The sequence below is a fragment of the Dipodomys spectabilis genome, unplaced genomic scaffold (assembly GCF_019054845.1).
Source record: "Dipodomys spectabilis isolate Male_0828 unplaced genomic scaffold, ASM1905484v1 ptg000034l, whole genome shotgun sequence".
NCBI classification, from domain to species: Eukaryota; Metazoa; Chordata; class Mammalia; order Rodentia; family Heteromyidae; genus Dipodomys; species Dipodomys spectabilis.
The window spans coordinates 1,502,077-1,523,396 of NW_024870711.1; the positions used below are offsets into that span (position 1 = coordinate 1,502,077).

General features: G+C 50.2%; 1 protein-coding gene across 2 annotated transcripts in view; it reads right to left on the reverse strand.

Moving 5' to 3' along the window:
- The window catches only part of Kiaa1549 (KIAA1549 ortholog), a 100,943-nt gene extending 81,972 nt beyond the window's left edge, over window positions 1-18,971 (reverse strand). For both annotated transcript variants that reach the window (XM_042677213.1, XM_042677211.1), the window contains exon 1: window positions 18,803-18,971. In XM_042677213.1, coding sequence (XP_042533147.1) covers window positions 18,803-18,944 — 142 coding nt within the window. In that variant the 5' untranslated portion in view covers window positions 18,945-18,971. The remainder of the gene's footprint in view (window positions 1-18,802) is intronic.
- Between the last annotated feature and the right edge of the window lie 2,349 nt (window positions 18,972-21,320).

Consider the following 21,320-nt stretch of genomic DNA (forward strand, 5'->3'; position numbering starts at 1 on the left):
CTCAGGGGAATTGTATTTCTCAATAATCAGGTGAGGACTCGCATCAGGGTGACCATGCAGCTCACCGCAATTTATCAGGGGTGCTGTAAACTACTGCTGGGAACCCCCAGGGCCAGAACCGCCAACCAGCTGCTAACAGGATAATCACCCAGGGGCCTTATTTAGCAAAATGTGTATACTGTAGTCCAAAACTATGTTTCCCTGCAATGAAATTTATACTTGGAACTGGGCTAGCTCTTGTTCTTAATGATTCTGCTATTTTGTGACCATTTTGAGAACATCCCAAGGAAGAATCTAGAATATTCTAGAAGGCCTTTAAAACAAGGGCCAATTCTGATAAGCCAAAAACCCCTTGGTAAGTAACTTACCAAGCTTAGGAAAGAGAAACCTTAGGAAGGAGAAACCTTAGGAAGGAGAAACCTTGAAGAAAATAAAGAGCAAGCAAGTCTAGCGTGAATATTTCGGCAGACATCGAGAATCACCGTGACAGGAATTCAGGACTGGCCTGAATGGGGAAATGACTGAGTTTTATTACTTCCAAGTTCTGCTTAGACTCACACTTGTTTTGAAAATGGCTTCATCTCTACTTTCTTTCAAGGACAGTAATAATAGGGGGGGGGGAAAAAACAATCATTAAAAACAAATAAAGAGGGCTGGGAATATGACTCAGTGGTAGAGTGCTTGCCTAGCATGCATGAAGCCTTGGGTTCAGTTTCTCAGCACCACATACACAGAAAAAGCCAGAAGTGGCGCTGTGGCTCAAGTAGTAGAATGCTAGCCTTGAGCAAAAGAAGCTCAGGGACGGCGCCCAGGCCGCGTGCGTGTTCAAGCCCCAGAACTGGCAAAAAATAAAAGAAAATAAAGAATTCTAAAAACAAACAAGAGTCACCCTCCTTCCAGGCTCAACGGCAATGTAGGGTGGTGTCAGATCTTTCTAGACCATGCAGGAGGCTAGAGGGTAGGGTAAAGGTTAGACTAGAACCTGAACCAGCAGCTCAGCAGTCCAGACCACGGGGCAGGCAGCCTCCCAACACCCCCCGGCTGCTCTCTGCGCCAGCCAGGAGGACTGCCAGGGCTGGGGACCTCTGGCCCACGCCAGTCAGTTCTCTACCGCATCTGTCAGCCAATTGCTCTGCCTCAGTTTCCCCATCCCCATGTCTGCCACCGTCCATTTTCCTCACCCTCCCTGGATAGGAGGTGGTTGGGACAGAGCGCCCAACATTTCAGATGAAGGGTGACAGCACCAAGGCCAGGCTGAAGCCTCGGGACAGGTGGGGAGGGCCAAGGTGCCATGGAGGAGAAAACACAGGAGGTGGCAGGAGCACGTGGGGGGAGCCTCAGGGACTGAGGAGGAGACGGAGGGGGACGGCAGCGTCTCCACGCGGTGCACAGCACCACAGAGGGCTGCGGGGGCTCGGGAGGAGTCACCACACACTCTGCTCTCTGCACATCTCATTCCCGCACTGACTCACCCTGCGCCGTGTGGCAGAGACAAGAGACAAAACAAGTGCGAACCCTGACCTCACACTGTTCTTCCGTCTGACAGTGGAAACAGAACTTAAAATACATCACTGGAACTCCCAGTAGCCAACAAGGAGAAACAACCCGTGCATCTGCTGAGGGATGAATGGATCAACAAAAATGTGTTTCATACATACAATGGAATACTACGCAGCCTTTAAAAGGAGAGAACTATGCCATATGCTACATGGATGAACCTTGAGGACATGTGAGGTGGAATGCTGAGACACAGAAGGGTAAGTGCTACATGGTTCTACTTATCTAAAAGACCAAAGGACTCAAACTCTCCAAAATGGAAAGCAGAAGAAGGCTGGTTTGCAGAGTTCACGTAGCAGCAGTACAAGGGGGTTCCATGCTGACAGATCCATGCATGCACACGGTATACCTTGATCAGACCCACCCCCTCCATCACTCTCCTTCACCCTGCCTTCTCTCTTCCCAAACTAATCACAACAAGCTTCGTTGTTCCGTGGTCACACGTGGGCATAAAGTGGCTTGATTTCACTCCCAGTCTCACAAGTACCCACATCCTGTCTGTCTCCCACTGCTGTCAACGATAGTTAACACATGCTAGCTTAGCCATAGAGACTTCGCCCTGGTATCTCGTCACACACACTTCCCCCATCCCATTATCCACTATGATTCCACCGTCCATGGAGTTTCCTTCGGCTATCTTCATCCACTCACAGATGCAATGCGTTTTGGTGTGTTCACCCTCCAAGGTTCTCTTTTCCACCCCACCCTCTAATCCCCACGACAAACACATTCTATTGTTTTCTTCCATAGATATAGAGTTCCGGTTTTGCAAAGATGAAAGGAGTTCCTGAGGATTCTTAACACCACTTAGCCATGTACTTAAACACAGCTCCCTAGCAAGTCTTACGCCATATGTATTTTACCACAATTTTAGAAATCAAGTAATCACTGTAATTCAAGTTGGGAACAGTCAGAAGAGAGACACTAAATACAGCTGTGGCCAAAGGAGGCCAAGGAAAGCCAGCTAGGCTGGCTCCAGGAGATGAAGACCAGAAGAGAGCCCAGCTTCCAGCTCTGGGCCTTTCCTACCAGATCTTATTATCAGCCCAGAAAACAGCAAGCTGGCCCATTTGCATCCCGAGCAGCTAAAATCCCTAGAGTCTGGAACATGTGGTTGACCTTTCATGGACCAACACGCATGTTCACGTATGAGGGAGACAAGACAGATGCTAACCAGGCCCCAGGGTGGGAACAAATAGGAATCTCACCAAGTATTCTCTCTCTGGGAAATGGCTTTTAACTACACAAACTCTAAATCTTTATCTAAAATCCCAACAGGAATATTTGCAAAGATACGTTAGAAGGCACTGTGATTTACACACACACACACACACACACACACACACACACACAGGCAATAAGGAGAACTCCCACTGGCTGAATGTCCTTGGGCAAGCTTGGCAAGCCCTGCTGAGCTTTGTCCTCTTTGTGAAATGGCCATGATAGTTAACAGGTATCTCCCAGAGACACACGATTCCCACAATAGAGGAGCGGCCAGCACTCACCATTGCTGACACTTCTTTCTGGGTCAGCCCTGAGATCTCTGCAGAAGACATCAAGAGAAAGAAGTACATCAGGCGATCAATGAAAAGCTCAGATGCCAACCCAAAGAAATGCCACTGTTAAGGAGATACTTCCTACATAGGAGTTTGGCACAGATGACAAAGATTGGTAAGTGGCGGCACTGTGGAGGCTGGAAGGGAACCCAGCACTCTGATTCATCGCTAGACAGAATATTGATTGCTTCAGTCTTTGCTAGAGAGCAATTTGGCAGTGTAGAGCACAATGTAATGTGTGCATATGCCTGGTCCAGCCATCCTGTTGGGGCGGGGGGGGGGGGGGGGGAAATATTCTACGGAAATAATTAGAAAAGTGTATAAAGATCTATGTACAGTGTGGCTCATAGAAGAGCAAAAGGTGAAAGCAATATCATTATTACCCAGCAACAGAGAACGGGCTAAATGCAGCACAGAAGCTCCACAGCTTCGGATAAAATCATGAGGTGGATCCGTATTTCCTCACAATATAAAGAGCCCATGGTAAAATGCCAAGTGGAAAAATACAAGTTGCCAAACAACATGCACGCTATGATACTATCGTGTGTGGGCGCATATGCACATGCGCATGCTCTTACAGGCATGAAAAAGCCTGAAAAAAGAGACACCAAATGTCATAGCAGTTTGTGTAGGGTGATCTTTGCTTCCTCCTCCTTCTCTGCCTCCTTGTTCTTTTTAATAATACTAAGGATCAGACAGGCACTTGTGGCTCACACCTGTAATCCTAACTACTCAGGAGGCAGAGATCTGAGGATCATGGTTCAAAGTAAGCCTAGGCAGGAAAGTTCGAGAGATTCCTATCCCCAATTTACTACCTGGAGACTAGAAGTGGTACTGTGGCTCAACGTGGTAGAACACTAGCCTTGAGAGGAAAAATTTCAGAGACAGTGCCCAGGCCCTGAGTTCAAGCCCCATGACTGACAAAATAATAGTAACACTGAGGATTGAACACAAGGCCTCGTGCTTGCTAGACAAGTGCGCTACCAGTTGGGCCAAATCTCTCAGTCTGTGGCTTTTTGCTTTCTAATTTATACTTTTTGTTGTTCTTGTTGGCAGTACTACGAATTACACTCAAGGCTTCGCACTGGGTGGGAGCCCTACCATTTGACTCACTCCAATCAGAGTCTGTTTACATTGGACATTTTCAAAATAAGAGTCTCACTTAATGTCTGAACCAGTCTGGATTGTGATCCTCCTATTTGAGTTTCCCCTCATGCACCTATGTGCCCAGCCATTGTGCTTCTCTCATAGCTGGGATCACAGGCATACATCACCAGGCCCAGCCATCAGCTAATATGGAGTCTTACAAGCCTTCCCCTCACACACACACACACACACACACACACACACACACACATACACTGCCCTTTGGCCAGGACTCAAATTGCAATCCTCCAATGTCCAGCCCCCATGCAGCTAGTATCTCAAGCTAGAGCCACACACCTGGCTTCTGTACATGCTTTTCATACCATCTCAATCCATCCAACGTGCAACAACTTTTACATTTTAAGTCTCATCACAGCATGTAATCAAATCCTTTCTATGGTGCTCCAACCCTCTTTTCTCTGACATCTTAGGCTCAGGTCTTCCCTCTACCCCACGCAGGCACTCTGGCCTCCTCTGAGCCCACCATCCCTGGGACGCTCTGCCCTCACGCCTCGGCATGGCTGCTGCATCTGCTAGGAACGTGTCACTGTGACAGGTTGAACCAAGACTTCCTAGGAAGTCCCAGCCCCTCAGACTATGGCCTTGGGAAGAAGTGGGACCTCTGAAGATGCAATTAGTGAAGATGAAGTTACACAGAAGTAGGGGAAGCTCCTAAGCCAATGCAACCATCTTCACAAAAAGGGTAGAATTAGCTGGGCACTGGTGGCGCATGCTTGAACCCCAGCTACTCAGTAGGCTGAGATCTGAGGATCGCTGTAGACTCTTATCTTCAATGAACCACCAGAAAACCAGAAGTGGCACTGTGGCTGAAAGTGGTAGAGCGCTAGCCTTGAGCAAAAGAGCTCAGGGACAGCACCCAGGCCCTGAGTTCAAACTCCACAACAGACAAAATGGGGGGGGGACCCAGAATTAAACTGGCACATACAGAGAGAACACCTGTAAGACTGGCTCTACACCAGGAACTTACACAGGAAGGAGGAACATGGAATAGACCCTGCCCAAGAAGGGGACAGGGTCCTGTGATCCTTTAGTCTCTGACTGCAGAGCTCAAAGATGGCATCTTTTTGCTCTGTAAGATACTCAGCTAGTGGTCTTTTGTTATAGCCACACAAGCAAACTAATATAGCTACCTCTCAATTGGGTTCCCTGACCCCCAAGGGGCCACTCAATTGCAAATCCTCAGTCTCAAGCTCCTCTCTCCTTTGACCTATGACCTTTATCCTCATCACATGACTTAACTGACTTTGCTCAAAGATGCTATCTCAAGGGTTCAGGACAGGGGAGGCCCTCAAAAATGCTGCATAAATGGGCAAACAACCAGGTGCCAGTGGCTCACACCTGTAATCCCAGCTACTCGGGAGACTGAGATCTGGGGACTAGAGTTCAAAGCCAGCCCAGGCAGGAAAGCAGTCAGAAGTGGCACTGTGGCTCAAGTGACAGAGCACTAGCCTTGAGCAAAAAGGCTCAGGGACAGCATACGTGCCTCAGGACTGGCACCAAAAATTAAAAAATATCTGTCCTGCTGGAACCTATAATCTAATTGGAGGAAAACAGATCAGGCAAGAACTTAAGAATGATGATGGCCTGTCTTATTTTTTAAAAACACTGGAGTTAGAGAATGCCTCTCTGATAATGTGAGATTTAAGCAGAGACCTAGAGGAAGAGGAATAATCCATGGAGAGAAAATCTGATAAGAATGTTCTAGACAGAGGGAACAGGGAGTCCTAATTATTGCAAGGAATGCATATTGTTTTCATAACCAGGAAAAAAGCGAATAAAGCTATTGTAACACTCAAAATACATTTAAAAAAAACATTAAAAAGCATAATTCCAAGAGCAAAGAACAATAGAGGGCTTTGGGTTTGTTTTCTGTTTTGTTTGCAGCACTAGAGACTGAACTCAAGGTGCAGTCCATCACTTGAGCCACACCCCAAGTCATTGTTGCTTTTTTTTCATTTTTGTCATGGTGTTTTGTTGTTTCAGATAGGGTCACTCACTGCTCAGAGGAGCAGTCTCCTGGTACAACAACCCCCGACCCCCGACCCCCAGCTACACATGTACTGCCTTGGCCAGGGGACTTTTACAAATTCTACCCTACTCAACCAGAGTGGTACTTTATTACAGCAATGCATGCAAACTAAACACAGCCACCAATCCATGGGGCTGTGTTAAAACACAAATTCTCCTCTGGGCTGGTGGCTCACGTCTATAACCCTAGTTACTCAGGGGGCTGAGATCTGAGGTTCTTGGTGCCAAGCTAGCCCAGGCAGACCAATCACAGAGACTCTTATCTCCATTAATTAGCCAGCAAAAGACTGGAAGTGGAACTGTGACTGGAGAGGTAGAGCACCTGCCTTCGGTGACAAAGCTAAGGGAGAATGTGAGCCATGAGTTCAAGACTCAGGATGGACGCACTCATGCGCGCGCACACTCACACACACGCGCGTGCGCGTACACACACACACACATACACACTCTTCTAATTCTCCATCTCAAGCAATTTATCTACTACCTACTAACACATTTGCTCACTGATGTATTCCAAGAGTCCTGAACTGAGTAGGTATTATACATTGTACTCTAGAAGACTCCACGCCGCTTGGGAGGATGAGGCAGGAAGGCTACGTAAGCGTTAAGAGTTTCAGACTAGCCACGCCAACATAGTACAACCTTGTCTCAAAAACAAACCAAAACAAAATAATCTGTTCAGGCTCAGACTGAAAACTTCAACCAACCCCTTCCCCCAGTCATCTTTCCCAGCCTCAGCAAACACCCTGGAGAAAACCCCCTGGGCTGGGTGAGGACACAGGGAAGGGGAGGTAGGATAAAGGTAGGGTGAAGCTGTGAGACAGAAAGGCCTAGAGATCTTTGTTAGTGCCACAGAGCCAAGGGCAACCATAGTGTCCCCTGCCCCAGATCTCTACCCTGCCCCAGCCAGACGTGGCCTGCACTGGTCCCCATGGGTGTCTCCCAACCCTGCCAGTTCCCAAAGCTAACCCCTGATCTGCGCTCCAGGACACCACATCACTGTGGCCGCCAGCTTCCATACAAAGCTCATTCTACGCCATGCTACCAGCTAGTTCCCACTCCACCACCAGGTTTTCGTTTACTTCTTAATTTTTTATACCAATACTGGCGCTCCCAGGGCCTCTCAGGGCCTCCCACTCTTGCTTAGCTTTTTCCACTCAAACCTGGTGCTTTTGCCACTTGAGCCACACCTCCACTTACCTGGAGAGCAGAATCTCTTGACTTTATCTACCTAGGCTAGCTTGGGACTGAGATGCTCAGATCTCAACCTCCTGAGTAGCTAGGATTACAGGCGAGAGCTACCAGCTCCCCTATCTTCCAAAGTTCAGTAGTACTGAGTATGTTCACGCTGTTGGGCCACCAGTTCCTGACCTTTCTCCATGCCACCACCCCACTGCCTGTCTATCTGTATGGTTGTCACTCTTCTTTGAATATCTCAAATAACTGGAATCAGATCTACCCTTTTGTGACTGGCTTCTCAGTGTCCTAAAGATTGGTCCATGTTGCAGAATATCCCCATTTTCTTTCTTTTTTTTTGTGGGTCATGGGGCTTGAACTCGTCCTGGGTGCTGTCCCTGAGCTCTTCTGCTCAAGGCTAGCACTCTACTACTTTGAGCCACAGCTCCACTTCCAGTTTTCTGGTGGTTAATTGAAGAGTCTCATAGAGACTTTTGTGAATGGGCTGGCTTCAACTAGCAGTCCTCAGATCTCAGCCTCCTGAGTAGCTAGAGCCGCCTGAGCCACCAACACCCAGCTTTTCTTTCTTCCTTCCTTCCTTCATTTTCCTACCTTCTTTTTTGCAATCCTTGAACTCAGGACCTTGTGCTTTCTAAAAAAGCAGACCCTCTAGTACTCAGAACAATTCCCAGTTCTCTGAACACATCTAGCCCAACACCCACTCAGCTTAGAACCTGCTTCTGGTTCGACCCCTGTCCTTCCACGGACAAGCTAAGAAGTCCCCACTGATTAGAACGCAACCCAAAGTGTTTGAAATGCTCCTGTCATCCAGGAGAAACTGCCTAGGTCGGGGATCCCCAAACCTTAGCATGCAGAGACACTACGGGGGGGGGGGGGGGGGGGGGGGGCGAGGAGGGGCCTGAGCTAGCGTTTCTAGGAAGCTGATTTCCCAGGTGGTGCTGATGCTGCTGGTTTGGGGACCACACCTGACGTAGCAAAGCCCCAGCACGAGTTCCCACCTGTCCCGAGCTCCCAGCAGCTGGCTTGTGTGTTTCAGACTCCTCTCTTGGAAGGCTCCCCCCAGCCGTCTGCCTCCCGCATCCTAACACAGTCCTCAGACTGCCTGGCTCCTCAGTTAATCCCAGCACCCAAAGCACGAGTGATGAAGGGCTCCTTCCACAGGCCCTAACAAGAGGCCCGAGAACAAAGCGGCAGCCAGGGAAGTTTCCAAATGACTGCACAGGACAGAGGATTCCCAGCTGGGCACCAGGAGTGCAGCGCCTCCCCAGCGTTCCTGCCCTCGGTAACCCAGGACCTCTGGCGCCTGCTCCTTTTCAGCCGTGGCTCTGAGCCGTCCAGGGCGCCTGGAGGGGTGCGCCTGGCTGCCACCCCTCCCCCCCACCCCAACTCCACCTAGACCCTGCAGCTGCCTGCCATTTCTCACGCCGCTCTCCTCACTCACCCCTGGAAACCAGCTGGATCTTCTCCAGCCCCCCACCCCCGACTTCTGCCTTAACACCCACCGCCCTCCAGCATGGGTCACCTGTGCCCCAAGGCGCTGCGTCCCCAGAACCCGCCACCTGTGGCTCTCCACTTTGCCCTCCTCTAGAACGAATGTCTCCAGGCCTGCCCTGGAACCCAGGCCTTTCAAATCAGAGACTTCATTTCTGTCCTCTGTGCCTCCCCTCCCCCAACACTGTGTCCCTCCCCCCCCCCCTCCAGTCCCACTCAAGAGTAGCTCATTTCCTCACCTTCTGTTTCCTCACCTGCACAGGTAAGCCTGGGCCTTACCCCCATCCCTCACTTAGACCCCTGTCACTCCCGAACGCAGGTAATGCTTCCAAAGCAATGGGTCCGGACCCACAGGGGCGGCAGGGGTCTACTTGACCACTGTCCTGTCCATCACCTCTGGGTGAGGCATGGCTTCTCTGCCGCCTGACCTCAATCTGAGGGCAAAGCTCAGAGCTCACAAACACCCCCTACTCCTCTCTTATTGAAAAGACCGTGTCGGGTCCTTGCAGTGCCAACCCACTAACGGCTGATACCACTGTGCCCAATTTCTCACATCGAGAATTCCTCCTCCCCCCATCTTCTACATCCCCATATCAGAGCCCATGCTTGATTCACACTTCGATGTGATAAAAACTATGGCAGAGCCAGGCACTGCTGGCTGGCAACCGTAATCCTAGCTACTCAAAGAGACTGAGGATCAAGGTTCAAAGCCAACCTGGGCAGTAAAGCCCATGAGACTCTTATCTCCAATTAACTATCAAAAAAGCCAGAAGTGGAGGTGTGGCTCAAGTGGTAGAGCGCTAGCCTTGAGCAAAAAGGCTCAGGGACAGCACCCAGGGCCTGAGTTCAAGCTCCAGGACTGGCACCAAAACAAAACACCTATGGTGTCCTCTACCCCCCCTCAAGCAAGAGACGTAAGCAGAGGTGTTTCCAGACAGACGCCCCCAAGTAGAGGGAGACCCGACAGAGCAAGGCCATGTGAGTGGCCAGGAGAAAAGATGATGGGAGAAGACGGGCATGGGGGTGACGGCAGAGCAGAGCAGGTGCTCAGGGGAGGCTCCTCCCTGTAGGCGGAGTGCTCCGAGTGCTCCTCCAGTCACTCCCCCTCGCTCCCTGGGGCTGTGAAACCCAGTTGGCTCCTCCCAACCTCACTCCCAGCAAGCTGAGCAACCTTCATGAGGAACACCCTGCAGCGCTATTCCACTTCAACAACGCCCACTCCGCCCACCACCACAACCGGAGTAGACCCTCAAACTCCCTCCACCTTCTTCCCTCCTCTCACTCCTGCTCTGGGCTCCCAGGTCCTGCTTTCTCCAGGTCCTGCTCCGCTGCTGCATCCACTGGTTACCCTCTTCCTCATCCAACCCTCCTCTTGCCAATTCCCTCAATTCCCATTGGCTCTCCACGCCTGTCTATGATTCCCCAAGCCTGACTCCAATCAAATTGCTCACCTTCACATGGCCACACCAGAATGTCAACTGCTATAGGACAAAATCTCAGGGCATGTGCTCTCCCACAGATGTCTCCTTGCCTTAGACTTCACTCCCAGCCTTCCACAGTCCCCTCCATTCCTTCTCCCAAGGTGGCTTCTCCCCATGCCTCCTTAGGCTTGATCCTGACTGCTGCGTGAACTCTCTCACTAGGTGACTTACACATCTGTTACTCCTCCTTATATTTTCAGACACTGCCTTTTTACTGATTCTTTCTTGAAACCTATAAGCATGATTAAATCTATAATACATTCTAAATTTAAATCAGTCCCACACCACCAAGAGTCTACTACAGGAACTAACTCAAACCTTTCCATGCAATAGAAAAACATGTTTTGTTTTGTTTTTTTAACTACAAGGTGAAAGTGCTACTATTGGCCTGTGGATAGCACTGGAAACAGCATTAGATATTCACCAATGAAAAGTGACACCTCTGGGCTGGGAAGGTGGCTCAGTGGTAGAGCGCTCGCCTTGCATGCCTGAGGCCCTGGGTTTGATTCCTCAGCACCACATAAGCAAAAAGAAAAAAGCCGGAAGTGGTGCTGTGGCTCAAGTGGTAGAGTGCTAGCCTTGAGCTGAAGAGCTGAGGGACAGCGCCCAGGCCCAGAGTTCAGGCCCCATGACTGGACCCCAAAAAAAAAAAAAAAAAGAAAAGAAAAGAAAAGTGACACCTCATGCAATAACCACACCTAAAGCATCATCCAAACAGATGAGAAAAAGGAAGAGCCAATAAGAAAGAAAGAAGCAAAAGCACAAGGTGTACCTTGGTGTGGACATGTAAGAGGGGAGCATACAGAGCAAGGGTTTTTTCATTATGAAGATGCTGGAGATCATCTCGGGGCTTTGTGCATGCCAGGCAAATGCTCTGCTTCTAAGCTACTCCCTCAGCTCCCCTGTAACTCTGTGTGTGTGTGTGTGTGTGTGTGTGTGTGTGTGTGTGCATGCGCGCGTGCATACAGAGCAAGGGTTTTTTCATTATGAAGATGCTGGAGATCATCTCGGGGCTTTGTGCATGCCAGGCAAATGCTCTGCTTCTAAGCTACTCCCTCAGCTCCCCTGTAACTCTGTGTGTGTGTGTGTGTGTGTGTGTGTGTGTGTGTGTGTGTGTGTGTGTGTGTGCATGCGCGCGTGCAGGTGTTTGTGCACACCAGTACTGAGGATTGATCTCAGGGCCAGAACACTCTGTCTTAAGCTTTTTCACTTAAGAGTGACACGCTACACTATCCTTGAGCTGAAGAGCTGAGGAACAGTGCCCAGGCCTAGAGTTCAGGACCCATAACCAAAAAAAAAAAAAAAAGAATGACACTACCACTTGAGCAATAGCTCCACCTCTGGCTTTTTGTGGGCTAATTAAATAAGACTCTCACAGGCTTTTCTGCCCAGGCTGGCTTCAAATCACCTTCCTCAGATCTCAGCCTCCTAGGTAGCTAGAATTACAGCTGTGAGCCAACAGCACCAGACCCCTATTCCCTTATTTTCAATTTCTTTTTACATTTTTATTTGAAGATGCTAACAACAGAGGGATTACAGTTACATAAGTCTATTTTCTATTTCAATTTTAGTTTGAGATAGTGTCTCAACTTCCCAGGCTGGCTTCAACCCACCATCTTCCTGTGTCAGCCTCGTGAGGCACTGGGATCACAGGCACAGACATCCCCCACACCCATGGAGGGGTTTTTTTAAAAAAGAATTGAATGTAAACACAGGACATCTCCGGGGCACTCACAAAATACCAACAGCAACAAAGCAGTTGCTACCAACAGTCAGTGCAATCCTAGATGGAGGAAGAAAGAAAGAGCTGGAGAGTGATCTGAGATCTTCCCCTGGAGCCATCTCATTTCCAGGGAAACTCAGGACAAAGTAAGTTATGGTTAGAAATGTACAACCCATACAAGACACTATGTTGAAAACAAACTTCACAACTTTGGGAGGGGGGAGAAATTGGGGAGGTGGGGAGGGAAGGGATGGTAGGGGAAAAACAAAGGAAGGGGTAACAATGCTCCATAGGAAATGTACTCATTACCTTCCTCATGTAACTGTAACCCCTCTGTATAGTATCTTTACAATAAAATATATATATTAAAATAAAAAAGAAATGTACAACCCAGATTTTCTACGTCCCTGTCCAATAATCCTGCTGCCTAAGTACACACCAAAGAAAACAGCATCTTTGTGAAAGGTAGGCGGTCACAACTTGAAAACAGATGAGATCAGGACAAACTCAATGTTCTTATCTGGGATAATCCACCCCGTGCAATTATAGTGGCAGTGATTAGCGGCCTCTACCACCTAGGGTACTGATAGAAACCCCCAGGCTCCCAGATCTCCTCAGACCAATAACAATACCCAAGGAGGGAACTCTACTTTCAGCCCTATGGGAGGCCCTTCCTGACAGGACTGCAGAGCTGGTGGCCAAGGATCAGGAGTGAGAGCTGAGCACAAGTTCTTTGTGCCCAAAGAAAACCCAAGGACACCCCCCCCCCACCATACACACACCCCGGAACAAAAAAACAACAGCAAACAAAAGAATCCCAAGCCTGGGCCCTGGTACCCCATATCTGTCATCCTAGCTACTCAGGAGGTTGAGATACAAGGATTGTGGTTCAAAGCCAGCCTGGGCAGGAGAGACAGGGAGACTCTTATCTCCAATTAACCACCTGAAAACCAGAAGTGGCTTTGTGGCTCAAAGTGGTAGAGAGCTAGCTCTCAGCAAAAGAACTCATGGACAGCCCCCAGGCCCTGAGTTCAAGCCCCATGACCACCCAAAAAAAGCTTTTGAAAAGAAAAAGAGGGGCTAGGAAGGTGGCTCAGTGGTAGAGAGCTTGCCTTGCATGCATGAGGCCCTGGGTTCGATTCCTCGGCACCACATAAGCAAAAAGAAAAAAAAGCCGGAAGTGGTGCTGTGGCTCAAGTGGTAGAGCGCTAGCCTTGAGCTGAAGAGCTGAGGGACAGCGCCCAGGCCCAGAGTTCAGGCCCCACGACCAGACCCAAAAAAAGAAAGAAAGAAAGAAAGAAATTTTATGAGCGACTCATCTCCAATTATCCACCAGAAAAAAAGCCAGATGTGGAGGAGGTGGCTCAAGTGGCAGAACACCAGCTGCGAATGAAAAAACTAAGCAAGAGTGAGAGGCTGAGTTCAAGCCCCAGTACTGGCAACATGGGAGAGGCAGAGACAGAGCCAAAGTCAGAGAACACCAGAACAGTTTCAAGAGACCAATTTTAAATGAACTAACAGCAAAGCATGAAATGATGCATCTCCAAAACACTCCGAATTTCATTTCCTGGGTTTAAAGTATTTAGATCAGTTTAAAGTGCCTAAAAACTTTTACTGTGGACTTGTTACAATGGAGATCCCCAGGCATTAGCATTAAAGATTCAAATTTCAGTTAAGGGCGAGCCCCAGAAACACAAGCTCCTCTCCATCCCCAAATGCAGCTGATACAGGAAGTCTGGAACCACACTTATTCCCCCCCTCCAACCCTCCTCCACCTCTTCCCCCCACCCTCACCCCGAGACCTGGGACTTAAACTCTTGAGTCTGGGCACCTTCTCAGAGCTCCCTTTTGCTCAAGGCTAGTGCTCTACCACTTGAGCCACAGTGTCACTTCCAGCTTTTTCTGTGATTAATTGGAGATAAGAGTCTTACCAACTTCCTGCCAGGGCTGGCTTCAAACCACAATCCCCAGATGTCAGCCTCCTGAGAAGCTAGGATTAAAGGGATAAGCCATAGCACCCAACTTGGGACTATACTTTTGAAACCTTTTTTAAAGGCTTCGTCTGTAGGGCACTAGATTACTTCACTTCTAATGGCCAATAAGCCAGGAGCCAGGGACTTATGCCTGTATCACAGCTACTCAAAAGGCTGAGATTTGGAGAATCTGGGATTCAAAATCAAGCCAGGCAGAAAAAGTCCTTGAGATTCCAAGTCCAGTTAACCAGCAAAAGGCCAGACTAGAGGTGTGGCTCAAGTGGGAGAACTCCAGACAGGCAAGAAAGCTGAGCAAACACAAGAGCCTGACCATACCAACAAAAAGGAAAAGCAGCAGCCGACAACACAAAGCACATTAAGCAGGATAGGAATTTAACATGCCATCAGCAGAAATGCAATGAAAACAACTACAAAAAGATAATCAAGTCAGGCGCAGTGGCTCACACTGGAATCCTAGCAACTCAGCAAGGATCACAAGCACCCTGATGGCCAGTTTGGGCAAAAAGTTAAGAGAGACCCCATTTCAATAATAAACTTGGTATCTTGGTGTGCACCTGTCAATAAAGCTATGTGAGAGGCTGGGGCCCTAGGCAAAAATGAGATAAACTACCTGAAAAAAAGAAAAGAAAAGAAAAAGCGCAAAAAAAGGATTAGGGTGTGGCCCATGTGGTAGAGTGAGCTTAGCATAAGTCAGGGCCCTCCATCCCAAAACCCCAGTACTTCCAAAACAAAGAGGGGAAAAATGGGAGAAAAAAAAAAAAAAAAAAACAGAGTTTCCTAATCAAAATCATCCCAAACTTCTGCATTTCAAAATTATCTAAAACTTAAAAGAAAATGCACAGGCATGGAGGAGGGGCAAGATAAACAGAAGGAACAATAGTTACTATCTTAAACTATGTATTTTTTTCCAAATGAACTTCAATACCTAGAAAATTCACTGAATACAAATACAACATAAACAATTTTTTAAAAATCAACCTAAAGAAATGGAAAAGGGGGAAGGTGGCTCAGCAGTAGAGTGCTTGCCTTGCATGCATGAGGCCCTGGGTTCAATTCCTCAGCACCACATAAGCAAAAAGAAAAAAGCTGGAAGTGGTGCAGTGGCTCAAGTGGTAGAGCACTAGCCTTGAGCTGAAGAGCTGAGGGACAGCGCCCAGGCCCAGAGTTCAGGCCCCATGACCGGACCAAAAAAAAGAAAAAGAAAAAAAAAGAAATGGAAAAGGAACAAATGAAAACAATGTATTACACGCTTATTTAACAAGAGTTCTAAAAATAAAATTCAATCCAGGTGATGACTACAGTCAACCACATGAACCTCCAGGGTTTATTTTCAACATTACAATTTTCAAAACATTTATTCATTCAACAACCACACCCTGGGTGCTGAAGAAAACCTGCAGGCATCCCAGCCTGATAAGCCAGACAGATTCTAATGTCCCTTCCACAAATATTTGTAATGAGGCAAATCCATGCACATAGAAAGAAAACCACATAGACAAAGCCTTATCTATATAGCTATTCTTCACAAAAGCCCCCAAAATGCTGGAATAAAAGTAAGTTGTTATGATACAAAATTGCATTTTCAAATAGTAGCTAATGAATATGGAAATGTTCTTGGTTAAATGTTGGGTTAAAAAATAGTAGTTACAATTATACATATTGTTGAATTCTCAAGTTCTTCGTGTCAACACAGAAAAATCATAGAGTTATCTAGTGTCTCTGAAATTAATTAGGTTCTCTTTCTTTTGGGGGGTACTGAGGTTTGAAGTCAGGGTCTTAGCTGCTAGGCAGGCTACCACGTGAGCTATGTCCCCAAATCCTTCCCAAACCCTTACCCTAATCCTTTTGTGATGGGGCCTTGGGCAAGCTCGCTGAGCACTCCACCACGGAGCCACGCCATCGGTCCTTGAGTTTGTCTTCTGCACCTCTCCATAATTTCTAGATTCCACAACACTGTCAATTTCATAATTACTACACTTAAAAAAATAAAAAGACTTCTCTGTATAAGGTGAGGTAATGCGGCACGAGTCTCCCTTTTTGTATTATGGGTGGTTGGCTGATTAAAATCACTGCATCCCAAACAGAAGTCCAAAGCATCGCAAGTCATTTATTTCCACAACACTGACCAGTCAAGACTCAACTTATAAAACTTTAAAAACTAAAAAAAAAAAGTACATGGAAAATGCTGAATGAAATAGACAAGAAATCAACACAATAGAGAAATGTAACTCAAGGCTGGAATACGGGGACCACCTGGAAAGGAGACTATTGAACGAGCATGCAACGGGAGAAAGAACATGCCTGCTGCTCACACAGAAACTCCAAACAGGCCTGAGGAGGCTACTTCTTCCCGGGACTTGCCAGGCCTGGGCAGTGTACAAGCAGTTTTTCTAACAAAGTCACTCCCTGCCACCAAGATCACACCACCACCACCATCACCATCACCACCACCACCACTACCACCACGGCATATCAAGAAGTGGGTCGGGGTCACCCCGGAAGTCCCCCTACCTAGTAGGTCTCTTGCTGCCCTCTTCCTACCTAGGGAAATCTGTGCAAGGATGTCTACTTGCTTACACACCTGCTGGGTTTTTCCACTGCATTCTTAAGTTCAAGGCCCTTCACGTCGGAGCCCAGAAGCAAGCTGTGCAAACTGGAGGTGCCCAAAGCACCAATTAATGAAAGGATCATGTCTCTGCTTCCGTGACCTCAGCTTCAAAATGGAAATATGAGTTCAAGTCTCCAAACTGTATTTGGAGTGGGAGGGAGGGGAGTCACGGGGAAACGGGACTAGACTTTCAAAAAAATGAAAGTTACAGAGGGATGGCCCAACAGGTCCACTGTTGATTTTAAAGTTACCTAACAATATCCTCCACAATCTCAGTAAGATATTCAGATGGTCACAAGCTCAGGAGAAGCTGTGGAAGGCCAGAGAGAAGTATATCTGGAAGTCTGCTGCCAACTCTGCCCCAACTCCTGAAGCCTCAGTCTCCTCATCTGCAATATGGGGGCAATTAGGCCTACTTCCAGTGACTGGGTTGAGTACATAAAATGCACTCAGTGGATGGAAACTATTAGTGTGCTGGATCGCACCACAGGAGAATCCAGTCGTCTGAGCTGGGCTTTCTTTGTTGACTAAAGCCAAGAGCACATTTGAGCAGCATCTCAGGTCCTCTAGACACAGGGCTGGCACTCAGAGAAGGCATGTCAGGTGCTAGGTTAGATGTTTGCTCTGGTTGTATACTACTTGGAAGAGACCTACCCCTTCAACCCCAGCGTTGGTGTGGCTTCCCGAGTTAGGGTGTCCCCCGCTAGAGGACATCTCAATGGAGCCTTTGGCTGTGTACCTGTCCATGGGTCAAGAGCAGAAAGGGAAGGGGGCACAGGCAGACCACCCATCCTGTGACCTTGAATGACTCACTTCCCGGCCCTCGATCTTCTCTTGGGAAGTGGGGCGGTCCCATTCTGCGCTACCTTGAGTTCCTGTCCATCCTCTACAAAGCACTGGGAATCATCCTCGGTCAGGTCTAAGGGACACCTTGAACTGTGTTCCAACTCCTTCCAAAGCCACTTGCCAGTCCTTTGGCCCTGCTCCCACGGGAAGGGAGGGTTCTGCGGACGCTTCCATGGCCCTCTGTTTTTTGTTCAGGGTGAAGCAGCTCCCCACCCCACACTGTTCCTTCCACCTTCCCTTTTCCCACCCATGAAGTGGGCAAGTGTGTGAGCACTCACAGGCTTCCGTGTGTCAGCCTGGGCCACTCCCCACGGACAAATAATCAACAGTTCAGAGAAGCAACTCGCATTCACTCATTTCCTCCCCGCAACCCCCAACAACCCCCCCACCATGCTTCTTCATAAATCATGCCTCTCACTCGCACACCCATGAACACTTACAAAATTACATCTATTACAAAAATAAATAAATAATAACCAGCTGAAGTCCTTTCATGCCCTGACACTTCACCATCAAAATATCTTCACACTCCCTGGTACCAGTAAGGCCACTGCAGAAGTCAGACCCAACAGCTCATTTCCCTGGAAAGATCCATGGCCCAGGGCGCTTTCTAAGAGATGTTTCTTTGAATGTTCTTTGTGTCCTGGCGCCCTGGGGGGGGGGGGGGGACACGGCTTGGCTTGCCGGCATCTGGGGGACACCGGCTGCTGCTCATGGCAACCGCGATGCTGGCCTCGACCAAACCCCTCGATCCTAAAGTCTTCCCGACGGTTCGGTGTGCCACCTTCACGCAGCCCCGCCGCGAGCACCATGCCGGGAGTGTGCAATCCTGCGGGGAGCGTGGGGCGCCCAGACCCGCCTCGGGCGCCGCGGTTCCCCGGAGGACAGCTCCGCAGACCTTCGGCAAGCCTGGCGGAAACCCGCACGCTTCGGTGCGGTTCCCTTATTTCCCCTCTGCCTTTATTTGCTAGGCCCAGGAAGAATAGGGGGACAGAAAAGAAAAGAAAAAAGGCATCTCCAGCGCAGGAGGGCGAGGGAGCCGAGGAGAATAAAAGAGGCCGGGCGGGGGGAGCCCGGGTTGGGAGAGCTGGAGGGGAGGGCGGGCAGGGTCGCGGCCGCATCCCGGGGGGGGGGGGGGGGCCGGCGGAGCTTACCTGGGGCGCACGAGGCCGGCCCGGCCAGCAGCAGCAGCCAGAGGCCGGGGAGCAGCAGCCCCGGGCGGAGGCGGCGAGCGGAAGGCCCGTGGCCGCTCGGCCCCGGGACCAGCGCGACCCCGGCGCGGGGCTTCCCTTCCATGGCCGCGCCTCGGCGTCGGCGCCGCGCCCCCGGCGTTCCCGGTCGGAGCCCCCCGGCGTTCCCGGCCTCCGCGGCGCTCGGGGGTCCCCGGGAAGCGGGCGGGCGCTGCGGCTGCGGCGGGGACCCGGCGCCGCGCACCGGCGGGGAGCGAGGCCGGCGAGGCGGGGGCGGCCCGGGGGCCGGAACCGCGGGCGGACGGGGGCCGCCAAGCCGCACGCCGCGCCGCTCCGCCCCCTTCGGAGCCCCGGAGCCGCTGCCCCGCTACGCGCGCGGGCTCGACGCGGGGAGGCGAGCACCCCCTCCCGGCCGGCTGGAGCCTGCCTGCGGGGCGACCCAGGCGGCGGGCGCGGGGGCGGCGGCGGCGGCGGCGGCGGGGACGGCGCCCGCCCGCCCCCTCAGGACCCGCCTCCCGGGAGGGGGGGGGCGCGGGAGGCCCCGGCTGGGCGGGCGGGCGGGTGGATCGCGCAGCCCGGCTCCGCACCTAGCATCGGGTGCCCGCCCCGGATTCCTCCCCACCCCACCGCCCCGCGCCGCCGGGATCGCGGCGCCGGCCGCGCAGGACGGGGTCGGAGCGGGGCTCCCGATCGTCCTCGGCCGCCGGCTGACTCGGTGCGGGCAGCAGGTGTGTGCGGAGCGCCGGCGTCCGGGCAGCCTCGGGGTTGCAGAGCGGACAAAGAGGGGAGAAGCCGGGCCTCCCCTCTCCAGCACCCGCCCGCTCCCGGCTCTGCCCAGCCTCTCTGCACACGGCCACCTCGGCCAGGTGGGCTCCTGGCAAAGGTACCACTCTGCACACAGTGGGCCTGCAGGGCGCGCCTGCTGAACCAGATTGAGGAGGAGAAAGAGCACACGCACGCGCGCACGCGCGTGCACACACACACACACACACACACACACACACACGACCCAGGCCCTAGCTGGACACTGGTTGCTCACGCCTGTAATCCTTGCTACTCAGCAGGCTGAGATCTGAGGAAAATGGTTTGAAGCCAGCCCAGGCAGGAAGGTCCGCAAGACACTGATCTCCAATAAACTACTCAGAAAAAGCCAGAAGTGATGGCTCCAGTGGTGGACCGCTAGCCTCGAGCAAAAGAAGCTAAGGGATGACACCCAGGCCCTGGATGCTTGCACAGGCCGGGGTACTAAGACTATAGGAGGGGCAATAGCTATTGATTGTCCAGAACACTAGGGTGGACAGTGTGAATCACCACCTACCAAAACAGTCCTGGTCCAAAGATCTTACTGGTTTTCCCCCAAAAAGGCCCAGCAGAGGAGATGCCCAGCTTGGCAGAGCCAACCCAACTCTCTAGGAGAGACCATCAATACAGTTCCTCTACACAATCCCGCCCCAGAACCCTCTCCTAGGTTCTGAACTGTAAGGCTCACAAAAAAGGGGAGGGAGGTGGAATTAAAGGTAAAAGAGTGTATTGATGTTGCTAATATTTTTGTGAATTATTACACCACAAAGCACACCCAGTCCATTCTGAACAATGGCTCCCCCATCCCGCCTTTGAAGGGCTTTGCATACCTGGTCTAATGTACACACTCAGGTAAGTACCTAAGTGGAGACGCTGCTTGTCAGGGCATGTCTGGTCCCTGGATACAATGGCACTGTATCTGGAACCTTCTTCTTAATGGCCTTCCTTTTCTCTTGTGGACACTCTTCGTTTGACCACAGACCTCTGCCTTGGGTGATTCTTACGAAGATACAATCCTGCTATGTTGTTTTATTTATCTAGGGGTTTATGCTTTGCCTCCTCCATGAAATTCATATGAAGTTCAAATATAGTGACATCCTGCTTAGTATTTCCCAGGGCATCAGGAAACCGTCCTTATTCATTTGTTGATTTGAGAGCATCTGCTGCCTGGTGAAGAGGTGGGCCAATCAGAGCTGGCGTCAGCCTGGAGGCAGCTTCCACCTGCACTGGACTTGAGAGTGTGGGAGAAAGAATCCCCCTCCTGCTTTCCAACCAACAAAGGGACAGATGGAAATAAAAATAAAACTCACAAATGTCAACTAATCAAAATGATTCATGGGCACCTACTCTCTCTAAGGAAAGAGATCCCTAGGAACCCTTAGCCCCCAGCTCTGAAATTATGCTTTCATTATGCTTTTCACAGGCCGGAGTTATGGCTCAAGTGGTAGAACACCTGCCTGACAAGTGCAAGACCCTAAGTTCAAACCTCCAATATCCCCCTTCAAGAAAAAAATAAATAAATAAGGGCTGGGAAAGTGGCTCAGTGGTAGAGTGCTTGCCTTGCATGCATGAGGCCTTGGGTTCGATTCCTCAGCACCATATATGCAGAAAAAGATGAAAGTGGCGCTGTGGCTCAAGTGGTAGAGCACTAGCCTTGAGCTGAAGAGCTCAAGGACAGTGT